This window comes from Amborella trichopoda, chromosome 2, assembly GCF_054954075.1.
Source record: "Amborella trichopoda isolate Santa Cruz 75 chromosome 2, AtrichopodaSantaCruz75HAP2 v2.0, whole genome shotgun sequence".
In the NCBI taxonomy this organism is placed as follows: domain Eukaryota; kingdom Viridiplantae; phylum Streptophyta; class Magnoliopsida; order Amborellales; family Amborellaceae; genus Amborella; species Amborella trichopoda.
Window position 1 is genome coordinate 56,203,907 of NC_142337.1, and position 12,580 is coordinate 56,216,486.

General features: G+C 38.9%; 2 protein-coding genes across 2 annotated transcripts in view; both read left to right on the plus strand.

Moving 5' to 3' along the window:
* LOC18431374 (proteasome assembly chaperone) overlaps positions 1-12,580 on the plus strand; it is a 29,670-nt gene that overhangs the window by 2,209 nt on the left and 14,881 nt on the right. The window contains exon 3 of the mRNA XM_011623956.3: positions 11,118-11,399. Coding sequence (XP_011622258.2) covers positions 11,184-11,399 — 216 coding nt within the window. The 5' untranslated portion in view covers positions 11,118-11,183. The remainder of the gene's footprint in view (positions 1-11,117; positions 11,400-12,580) is intronic.
* Positions 473-4,323, plus strand: LOC18431375 (pentatricopeptide repeat-containing protein At1g25360). The gene has a single exon (XM_020665499.2). The coding sequence runs from the start codon at positions 557-559 to the stop codon at positions 2,495-2,497; it is 1,941 nt and encodes a 646-aa protein (XP_020521158.2). The 5' UTR covers positions 473-556; the 3' UTR covers positions 2,498-4,323.

Genomic DNA, 12,580 nt, shown 5'->3' on the forward strand with positions numbered 1-12,580 from the left:
TAGCTTCCATCCCATTAACAACTTCAAAAACCACTAATTAATTAAAAAACATGCCTTGTGATCCCCACTGAATTACCAAATAAAAAAAAAAAACCAAAAAACCCCCGGGGAACACAAGGCCGAAGCCATACTCGCACCCTAACCATGACCATACCCCCTTGTCTTGAAGCATGCACCTTATCATTTACCCACGAAACAGGACACCATTACGAGCCCACATCCGACCTCATGGCACCTGGCCTCCCTCCTCCAAGCTTCCACCCGGACCCAATCGTGCTCACAAGGGCGGGCCATTCACGCCCTCATCATAACTTCCGGCCTCAAGCCATGCGCCCACCTCCTCAACCCCCTCATCGCCTTCTATTGCAGCACGGAAGACCTAACTTGCGCGCACCATGTGTTCGACCGAATGCCTCAAAGAGATGTAGTCGCACGCACCACCTTGCTTGCCACTCACGCGTGCGCCGGTGCCCTTGCGGTCGTGCGCCAACTCTTTGACAGGATGCCCACCCGTGATACAATGGCTATAACGCCATGATATCGGCCTGCGGCCACCATGGCGAGTTTCGCGAGGCCTTATCTCTTTTTAGAGCCATGCTTGAGCAAGGCAAGCCTGGGCCTGATGGGTTCACTTTTACAGCTGCTTCGAGTGTGTGTGCTGGGCTTGAGGACCAGAATTTGGGTTTCAAATGCTTTGATATCTCTCTATGTAAAATGCGGGGAGTTGGGTTTGACTTCTAAGGTGTTTAATGAATTGCTGAAGAGAGATGAGTTTACATGGACTACAATGATTATTGGATTTGTTAGGGTTGGGGACCTTGAGAGCGCTCGTAAAGTGTTTGAAGTGATGAGGGAGAGATTTGATGTGGCATGGAATGCCATGATTGCAGGGTATTCACAACATGGATTGTATATGGAGGCCCTCGATTTGTTTCGAGATATGTATGGTAAAGGCATAATGCTCGATGAGTTTACATATACAAGCTTGCTTAGTGCATGTGCAAATATAGGACTTGTGCGAACGGGCATGGAGGCACATGCTTACATCGTACACAGAGAGGCAGAGATATCGTTGCCAGTGTGGAACGCGATCGTGTCCTTGTACGCAAAATGTGGGAGAATGGAGGTAGCAACAAGAGTTTTCGATGCAATGAGAGAGAAAGATTTGGTCTCATGGAATGCAATGGTATTTGGGAACGCAACCTTAGGCATGATCACAGAGGCTCGAGAGATTTTTGAGAAAATGGTTGAAAGGAATGAGCGTACTTGGACTGTGATGATAACTGGGTCAGCTCAACATGGCCAAGGTGAGGAGGGCCTGAGGCTTTTTAATAGAATGAGGCACGAGGACTCTAAGCCTTGTGATTTTGCATTTCCCAGGGCCCTTACAGCTTGTGCATCACTAGGGACTTTACGTCATGGTGCACAACTTCATACCCAACTGCATACCCAACTGATACAATTGGGACTCGACTCTAGTGTATCAGTAGGCAATGCACTTGTGACCATGTATGCAAGGTGTGGTGCAGTGGAGGCAGTTGAGAGAGCCTTTCGATTCATGCCTACAGCTGATGCGGTGTCTTGGAATGCAATGATTGCGGCCCTAGGGCAACATGGTCAGGTCTTCGAGGCCATAATGTTATTTGAGCGCATGCTCGTGGCAGGGGACAAGCCTGACAGGGTTACGTTCCTCACAGTGCTATTGTCGTGTAGCCGCACTGGTCTAGTAAATGAGGGCTGCAAATATTTCGACCTTATGGACAAAGCCTATGGCATTAAGCCTGGTCCTGACCATTACGCTCGCTTGGTCGATCTATTAGGACGGGCGGGCCGCCTCCAAGAGGCGAAACACACTGTTGAAACCATTCCATTTTACCCTGATGCTTGTGTTTGGGAGGCATTGCTAGCTGGGTGCAGGAACCATGGGGACATGGAGCTCGGATTGATGGCGGCTGAGCACCTCTTCAAATTGAGGCCTCGACATGACGGTACTTATGTGTTGCTTTTGAACATGTACGCATCAATAGGGAAATGGGAAGGAGTGGCAAAGGTGAGGAAAGCCATGAAAGACATGGGGGTGAAGAAGGAGCTAGGATGTAGTTGGATTGAGGTTGATAACCAAGTTCATGTGTTCTTGGTTGATGATACAGTGCACCCTTGTGTGCACGAGGTGTATGCATTACTAGAGAAGCTAGGTGCGAGTATGAGTAAGCTCGGTTACGTTCCAGATACCCGGTTTGTATTACATGATGTGGGGTTGGAGCAAAAAGAATATGGCTTGTCGACACATAGTGAGAAACTGGCAGTGGATTTCGGGTTGTTGAAGTTGCCGCCGGGTTCAGCGATTAGGGTTTTGAAGAAGTTGATGATATGTGGGGATTGCCACACTGCAATGAAGTTCATGTCTAAGGTTGTGGAGAGGGAGATCATTGTGAGGGATGGAAAGAGGTTCCACCATTTTAAGTATGGTGAGTGCTCTTGCAGAGACTATTGGTGAGTGGACATGGGATATAGATGGATGCTGTTGGTCTTTGTTCATTCTTTTGGTGTTTCCAGCCCCTTGTTTTAGTGTATGAGAGGTTCATTCGTAACCCACCAATTGTGGGATTTTATAAACTCACATTAGTGCCTGAAATTTACCCCAAATTAACTTTCTAGACATCCTACCCCCAATACTCTATATATCATACCCTACACCCCAACACTGTTTTTTTTTTATATTTTATTTACCCCCAATCAAGAAGTCAAAAACATTTTGCTAAAAATGTGCTTTTCCTCTCTGTACTCAACTTCTCTCTCAATCCTCCTCTCTCTTTCTCTCTCTTCCGTCTGCTCTCTTTCTCTCTCAATCAGACCTCTCTCTCTCTCTACCCAACCTGTCTCTCACTCTCTCTCTAACCGCCCTCTCTCACTTTCTCTCTACCCCAGTAAATCAGAGACGGGTTTTTGCTTATGCGATGGCTTCAACAAAAAAAATGGGAGTAGGATATGGGGACAAGACCATCAATAAAAAGTAGGTTTGGGGGAGAAGAAGGGTTAGTATCAAGATGAGAATATAGGGAGAAGGGCCACCAATAAAAAGTGGGCATTGTAGAGGGAGGAAGATTTGCAGTAAGGGGTTGGAAGATGAGGTGAAGCAATGAGATAGAGAGAGAGTGAAATCGGTTACTATGAAGCTCATTCACCCGTGAACAATAACAAGGAGGTTCAAGAAGAAAAGGATGTAACCACCAATGAATGTTGGCGCACACCACCCTTTGCTAAACCATCAGCTTCTATATTAGCCTCCCTAAAACAATGAGATAACTCAAAAGAACCACTACTTAAAATGAAATATATTTTATCAAAAATGTTGCTTAATCTCCAAAGTGACTTCATTTCTCCTTTTGCCCAAGCAATAACATTGCTTGAATCACCTTCAATCATCTTTTGGTTCTTTATTATCTTTAAACCCTCCAAAAGAGCTCTTGCCTCAGCTTCATTCACTGTTGTATGTCCACAAGGTCCTGAGTAGGTGAATTTGTAATTACCCATATGATCTGTAATGGTACCATCATAACCTGCTAGGTCCGGGTTTCCAATCGAGCTTCCATCAAAGTTGAGTTTTAAACAATTTTCATGAGGAGGCATCCAAATAGCATTTCGAGTCTGTATGTCTGTCATTATTGAGCTTAGCTACTTCAGATGGGTTCTAAAAAATCTTTGATTATGGGATAAACTTACTATCCTTGTTTGTTTAAAACCATTCAACTGCTGTTGCTAAGCTTGTTTGTTGAAATCTATGATTTTTGGCATAAACTTACAAATTAGTTTAATGCAGTTATTTTGGTCTTTTAGCTGTAATTTTGGCTTTTGTGCAAAGAAAAACATTTATTCAGTATAACAGATGTGAGGCAATGGGGACTTTTTAGAGAGAGAGAAAGAGAGAGGGCATGATGGCAGCAATTATAGAGGGTCTTCTATGTTTACCGGGGGTAAGAGCACAAAGAAACAATGGACCTTCAGGGAACCCATGGCTTGTAGGGAGGAAGCCATGGTTAGAGAGAGAAAAGAAGATTTTAGAGAGAAAAGGATAAAGAAGATTTGGGGTGCGTGCATGGTGGGGAGAGATGGTGCAAAACCTGGTTTTGGGTGTTGGGGTGGGGGTCCCTTCATTGGGCTTACAAAAACATTATATGTAGAGAGAGAGAGAGAGAGAGAGAGAGAGAGAGAGAGTTAGAGAGAGAAAGTGAGAGGGAAGGAGAGTAGAGAAGACATGTAGAGAGTGGTAGAGAGAAGGCAAATAGAGAGAGAGAGAAAGTGTTGACATGTGAATAACAAAAACCTTAAGGGAAAAGAGAAAAAAAGGTAATTTTGTCATAATTTTTGTTGACTTCTTGATTGGGGGTAAATACAAAAAAACAATGTTGGGATCTGGGGTATAATACAAAAAGTATTCGGGGTAGGATGTCTAGAAAGTTAATTTTGAGGAGTACCTATAATTTTCCCTTATTTATGAGGAACTCATTCTTTGTGTACTAATTTTCATACTTAACTGTGAAAACAACGTATTGGAAGACATTTGCTATTATCATAAAACTCTGTGCTTGCCTCGACCATTTCAGTGGGGCAAATATAAGGAAATTCATGATAGAGTGGCAACTATCCATGTTTTTCTTTCTTTTCCTCAACACAAATGTAAAACATGTATCTGGGATTGGAATGTGGATGTTCAATGTAGGAAATGGCTTGTGTGCGCAATGACACTTGCGGCATACAAAAAGGAGACTATGCACATGTGTGTGAAAGAGAGAGCCCCCGGAGGGGGGCCATTGGGGCGGGGGTTGCCATGTGCATCGAAAAAGATTATGCAAGGTGAAAAGAAAAGGGACTCAGTAAAGGGAGAATGGGGTTGGGGTCGTGGTGGTAGCACCAGATGTGCCCTAGCTACGGTTTAGGCTTCTATTCTCACCTAACCCCTTAAAAAACCTCTAATGATTTAAAAAACGGGTAGGGGCTTGTCATCTCCACTAAATTACCTAAAAAAAATAAAAAAAAGGACTCAGTAAAGGTCTTTTGATAAGAGTTGATTGGTCTGGAAAGATATTAATTTTTTTATTTAAGGTTAAAAGGCGCACAAAAATCTTAAAAGGAAGGCTCTATTGGGATGGCATTTCGATTGTATATGGTATACCAGCCGTTGGACAACCATCTGATATCAATAGGCTGATGTGTCTTGAACTCTGCTCAATATCTGTCAATTTTATTCTCGATAAAAAGGAGAAAATCACATAAAAGATAATAAAATTTGATTGTGGTGTTTAACATAGTCTTTTAGAACAACACAACATAAATATCATGGGAAATAATTGTTAAGTTCATGTAAAGAGTTAACAATTCACTTTTAAAAGTTACAAACATAGTATATGTCATATGCACCTTTTTGGCATGCAAACGCTCATTAGGCATGATTCGCTATTTCTAATGCCAGGATGCTTATAAGCGTAGGAGGCTAGAATGGATTAAAATAAGATCTAAAAATTTATGGGATCTGTCGTCAGGCATGAATCTGTTTCTAGACTAGGTGGGTTATGAAATTACTGAACGAGAACAAAAACTTAAGTTTGAGATTGGAGGTGATGTAATTGAATTGAATGTGGGAAGTTAAAGCGTATCTGCTTAGTAGATTTGAAACATTGGAGGTGACTAATATAATTATGATTCAAGTAAGCCCGACATAAAAATAGCGATAAAAGTATTTTCTTGATTTTCCCTTCGCGAAAGGAAGAACGTGATACCAGTAGATTGGATCTAGCCATAAGAAGAGAAAAATGATTGGTATAAGTATAATACAAATAACTGTAACTCACTTCTTAGTGATCGACCACTCAGCTATTACAAACGATACCGATGAGTGCAATGGGATGTGTCTATTTATCTATTTCTTTACTCGAGATAGTAGGATTTGAAAAAGAAATGATTGATCCCGATGAGTGCAATGGGATGTATCTATTTATCTATTTCTTTACTCGAGATAGTTGGAGGTTTGAAAAAGAAGTGATCGACCACTGAGCTACTATAAATGATCCCGATGAGTGCAAGGGATGTGTATATTTGATTATCTATTTCTTTACTCGAGCTAGTAGGAGGTTTGAAAAATTATATTAGAGTTTGTAGCTTAGGACCAGGAGAGTCTCTTGACTAAAACTAATGTTTTTTTTCTTCTCATCGAAATTATTTCACAAAGACTTGCCCTTCATTAATTAAATGCTTTTTTTTTTTCTTCTCATCGGAATTATTTCGCATAGACTTGCTAGTCAATCTTGTAGATTTTCATTCCTAGTCAATCTTGTAATTTGGAATGATCATGGTTGTTTTTGAATAGTCTCTAACCTCCATTCTTAGTCCATCTTGTAATTTGGAATGTTCATGGTTGTTTTTGAATAGTCACTAACCTCTGCTAGTGAATGACTGCGGTTCGTAGTTAATCTTGTAATTTGGAATGGTTATGGTTGTTTTTGAATGGTCAATAACCTCTGCTAGTGAAATGACCGCCGTTGTCAATGTACTCCTGGTTTCAAATTAGAATTGAAATTGTTGTGAATTGTTCAGAATTTATAGCAAATTGCAAGTTTTCAACTTTATAACTTAATCCAGAGAATGATAAATGCTCTAAACATGCTTGTTAAATAAAATAATACTTTACAATTACTTAATTAAACACATCTATCATATTATTTTCTAATTTAACTCTTGTATAATTGATTTCCACTAATATCTCAAATTATACATTCGGCTTTCTTTTTATTCTTTCTATTCGACTACAACACAAACGATGCATACAATATGCTCTCTAACATCCACGGCCAAACAGTTGGTATTAGAAGTATATGAAGTTTTGGAATCTCTCAAATATTTTACTTCAAATCTATTAGAAAGCAATGTGTGCTCATCCTTTTTGTTGAGAAGAAAACTAGAGAGAAAATGGGTTTAGAAAAGAGAGAAGAAAGTTTGAGAAATAGAATTTTAGAGAGAAAGAATGGATTTTTAGAAAGATAAATAGAGAGGACGGTGGGGTGAAAAAATAGGTTTTTAGAGAGAGATCGAGTAGGTTTATAGATAGAGAAGGGGGCGGTGGGGGTGGTGGAATGAAGTGGGTGAGTGTCCACATGTCCCCATCCCTCTTCCCAATATTTTTTATTTCCCAATGCCTTCTTAGGAGTTTTAAATTTTCTAAAAAATGTTTTAACATAATTTTTTGTAAAATTCTTTTTGGCTTACAAACAAGAAAAGTTTGAATGAAGAGAAATAAAAAGAAGCTTCTAAATGGGACGGGTTGGGCTTATATTTGGGCCGGCCCAGGCTCAGACACTTTCGAGCCATGTGCAGGCCGTTCTGGGCTTAATAAAATATATTCGGCCGGTCTCCATAATCATAACTTTTGGGTCGGGCCTGCCTGGCCCAGGCCAAAATGGTTTCAGGCTTTCCCAGGTTCGAACTGGCCGGCCCAGTAGCAGCCCTAATTACAATGGATTTTTCTTGTTGTGTAAGGCTGGGCTCTTGACCATCAAAACGAATAGAGTAGAAACATCATCATGTTTGTAACATATGGTTTCCATACTTGATGATACGAAGATGACAATGAAAGTAGGGTGTAATTAAAAAAAGTGATTGGGATTATCACAAGATTGCTTCAAAATGGTTTTATTTAACTGCAAATAAAATTTCCAACGCTACTAAAAAGAATAAGTGGCAATTTTTGCTAAAACACCAAGCCTCTGGTGCTTGTCTTCCATAATCCCTAAAGCCTACCTTCATACATACATAACAATAGAAATACATTTTCCAAAGGGGAAATCATAGCCCCTTGATAACCCATTTAAGTGGGAAGTTGAGAACCAGATGCTGCAAGTACAGCCATAAACTGGTGACCTGCAGGCTCATTTTAATGTGCACTTTATCGAGAAAATGGACACTTGATTAAACAAAAAAAACATGCTTGGATATGGGGAAACCACGTAGAAACAAATTCTTTTCATGAGATAGGGAGAGATATGGGCTATATCACGAAATTCCAAACCTAGCAACATTGAAATGCTCAATTGTTCTTCGATTGCATTCATGCAGAGGAGTGGGATGCATCTCCTGGTTTTGGCCTAACATATCCCAAACTCTTGAGCTTCTCTAGTAGTTTTCCCTCAGCATCAGCCTGAAAGATAATCCCAATAAAAGCAAATAAAAAACAGGGTTTCCAAATGTAATTAAGGTGAGGAACAAAGTGCATATGCATCAAGTGAGAGATATGCGTGGCATTTCATCAAGGGAGAAAAAGTAAAAAACATGCTTTAGAAGGAAATTGGAAGGTAAGCCTAAAAGGACATGGTTGGAAGGTATTGAGAAAAGATATGGGGACTTACGGCCTCATTGAGGGTATGACCTTTAATAGAGTAGAATGGTGGACCAAGATTCATGTAGCCGATCCCAATTAGTTGGGAAAAGACATAAGACTTCAATGATGATGATGATGTTGAAGGAGGAAATTGGACAAATTTAGCTATTAAAGCATGCTTATATGTTTTAATGGTAATATAATGTGTGTGTATGTGTGAATGAGTGAGAGGGAAAGGGGTGGGGGAAGGGAGAACACGGGGCTTGGCTCCAACACAACTGTGACATGCCAGGTGGATGTAGCAAGAAAATGTTTGAGAACAACTAGGAATTCTAATTTTGTGTTCAAGGGTTTTAGGTTCCTATGGTAGATTAGGACAGCATGATTTTGGGCATATGAAGGTTTCCCTAGTTGGAGTAGAATTAGGTTTGCTTTATGTTAAGGCAATGCTCAGGATAAGTTACATTGTTCTGAAAGGGTTAAAGCTGTCTAGAATTTAGGTGGTCGAGCAATAGAAGAGGATGATAAAATGGATTCTAGGATTGAATTAAAGCAAATCCTGAGTTTAAGCTTTAAGTTTAAAGGCTATGAGTGGTAGATTTATGATTAGAGTAGCTTTTGAGCTAGTTTGCCTATGTTTTGATAAGTTTGTCTAGGGACCATGAAAAGGTTTAAATGGGTGACAAATTTGGTTGTAGGAATCTTGGATGGAGATTTGTCGCATTAGGGGAATGAATAAGGAGGCTCAAACTCAAATGTGTAGAACTTCCAATCCACAAGCTAGGATTTTAGGAAATACCTACCCTAAAAGAAGAAGAGGGGGTACCCAAACCTCCAATCCACAAGCAAGGTTTTGGAGAAAATCTGCAACAAAAGAAGGCGACGCTCTAACCTTTGGAGAAACTCGCCAACTAGGCTAGAGTTCTATAATCACTCTCTACAAAAAGAGTTGACGTATCTCTCCACTAAAGGTGGCCTTTAACCACAATCAAGAACCCAAATTTTACTAAACTTGAATATGAATTGGCAATAGGCTCATTTGCCCTATACTTGGACTCTTGAAAAGAAAGAAAACAAACTCCTAATGACGCTAGAAATCTAACTCAAATGTCTCTAATCCAACTAGGATTGGAACTTTCTAGTAACCTGATAACCTAAATAATCTAAAATTAAAACCTGGTTACAATAAGGACTCAATAAAAAAAAGAAAAAAGAAACGTTATACACTTTGTTGATTTTTTGGGTCTTACGGAGAGTATGACCCTTGATAGAGCAGAATAGCGGAACATGATTCAAGTAGCCAGCCCCAAATAGTTGGGATAAGGCTCTGATGGTGATGATATACTTTAATTAGTTTTTTAACAAGTTTTCAACCATGATTTGAACCTAGAAACACTAGAATTACAAAATATCAATAAAAATATGCTCGTAGATCTCAAAGAGATATTCGGTTCAAGCTTTGGATCTCTCCAAACAGATCTTCGTGAAAGTTATGACTTTAAAAGGTGGTCTGCACCATTCCCACATGTTGGAGAAAACTCGTACTCAAGTTGTGAAGTGAGCTTGAATGGGTCCTACATTAATCCAATATTTTTTCCAATCATTTTCTTAGGTGCTCCTAAAAGTTTGGATGGTACCTCATTTGACAAACGTACTAACACTTTTGAGAACTCCTCAAGAAATGGATCAAGGAACAAGTGATACACAATGTCATTTTAGCAACAAGGGTTTCAAAACAATTAGGAATCAATAAAACCATTCCTCGTGTTCCTTATTATGAACATGAAATAGTAAGAAGGGGTGGATTACTTCTCTTCCACCACGAAATCAAGTTGCTTTTATAGAAGGTGAGAGAGAAACTCACTTGATAATAAAAGTATTACATTATCTTTTTAAAATATGTCATCGCTAGATGTTCCTGCAAAATCGAATCAGATTGTTCGTTTGACGTTCCTGCAATACTTCAGGCTTTTATTTTCAACATTGATCAATGAAAAGAAAAAAATCTCTGGAAGTTTCCTGTTTGCTGAGAATGAGGAAATATTTCTCCTAAAATCTATTGTGAATCTGTAGAATTCTTCTGTTTTCTTGGATATCTTATTCTGGGTGTGTGGAATTGTGTTAACTTGGTTGCTTTCCTGATCTTTCTCGCTTTGGATTGCTCCTATTTAAGCTCAAGGGGGATTAATTTGTTATTGTGGAAGTCCCTTGTGCCATTGTTCCTGTGTTTTCTGTGTTTATCTCTTTTCTCTCACTTTTTGTGTTGGTAGGGAACATGTTTGATTGCATTTTGAAAAAGATAATCAAACACATTGTTTAATTTGAACAATACTGAAGTGTATAGCTGTGGAAAGCTTTGAAACACCCCCACAAAACAAATAAGAATTCTTCAATCTACAATTAAATTGTAATTTTAAACTTTTAATGTACTTTAAATTTTTTTGAATCAAATGGTGCCTTAATTTTTATTGCTTCTATGTAGAAAGTTGATTGTTGTATCTTTTATATTTTGAACTAAATCAAATAAGAGTTCAAATTTGAGCTGATTTAGGCCAGGATCTGGTGAATCAGTTCAGATTTTTTCTGTGTATTGGCACAATGGGTACCTATTGGAACTTCGGTATCCTGGATTTTGCCAAGGGATGGAGAAAACCCAAAATAAATTTTGAAAGATATGTTTTAGTTTTTTGAAACCATAATTTATTTTGTATTCAATCCTTCCATTCCCCTGGGAATGATTTATGATCAGGTTGTTTGACTGAATCTGATTAATCCCTTACAAGAAAGACCAGTCTAAAGCAAGTGAACTGTAGTGATGCCCACTCGAGAAAATGGTGGCTCCATTGTACATGAGATTGGCCATTTAAATGGGGACCATGAAGGAGCAAACACCTTTCCAAATGAGGTTACTGAGATTGAGAAGTTGAACTTGGAGAATCAAAAAATTGATAGTGACCTGCAAGTCCACTGTTTTACTGAAGTGTTGCACGATGCTACTCTTCATTTTCAGATCTTACGACTTGCTAAGCAGGTGAGGCTCTTAAGCTTTTCTTCTTTTTTGTTTCCAGCTTCTCACTTCCTATTGCCTCGAGTATGTATTCACTGCATAATGTAAGAAATCAACTTGGCCTTTATTCTTCTTTTTTTTTTTTTTAAATGTTAATTTGGGACTTGGTGGGAATGGAACTCAAGACGTGATGTTGACCACCTTTGTTTTGAGTCTGTTCCCAATTTAACTTAGGCTGAAACAATTTCTTAACTTCAATTTTTATTTTCCTGACCAAGAGTGAAATTGAGGATGAATTAGTCTTTCTCTGGTTGGACTCTTGAAATTACCGGTCTACTATTGAAAGGCCAGCTGTATAATCCTTGAAAAAAAACTTGCAACGAATGCCTTGATTTTTGTGAATTAATTCTACTTACTAATGTAGATTTATGGCTTCTTAGTTTTCAGACCAATCCATTTATCTTAGTTTAAACTAGTTTCCCTGGAGTCTTGGATGCATGAAAACCAGTGAATTGTCAGTCTTTGATACTTGTTTGGATCTCTAAACTCCTAAGTGTTAGGCACTTCAGTAACCAATACTACTTAAAAAAACACTTTGAGAATCCTAAAAGAGTAACATGAGGAGAAAAAACCTGGGTGGGTGATTATGGTTTTACGTAGTTTTAAACTACAATATTTGTTTTTATTTATAATTGTTGTTGCTAGTGCATGATGTGACACATCTATTCGTTGATAATTCTATATCGCATTTGTCGTTGATAATTTTATATCGCATATGTATTAGTGTATATTAATCAGTGTTTGCAAAACCGGCCGATCTAACTGCTAACTAGCCGGTTAGAACGGAACCGGCCAGCGATCGGTTCCGGTTTTGGTGGTCACCTAGTATTTTAAACTTTAAATAGCGTAATACTTCATATTCATATCAAATACGTTGGAATGGCGTATTATTTAGCTTTGACGAGTGAATTTTATATGAACCGGGGTTCGAATCCCACCACCAGCATTTTAAAAACCCATGAATTATAATTGGTTCAAAAACCATGTGCGTTTTTTCTTTTAAAAAACCATGAATTGGTTAAAAAACCTTATGCTATTTATTACTTGATCACCATTTACTACTTAGTTGATAAAAATAAGGGTTTATAATTATGAGTAATGATCCTATGAGACCCTCCCACACCCATGTGTGTAGGACCCGAGAG

Coding starts and splice junctions, on each gene's coding strand:
- LOC18431375 (XM_020665499.2), top strand. CDS start 557: ATGGCGAGTTTCGCGAGGCCTTATCTCTTTTTAGAGCCATGCTTGAGC.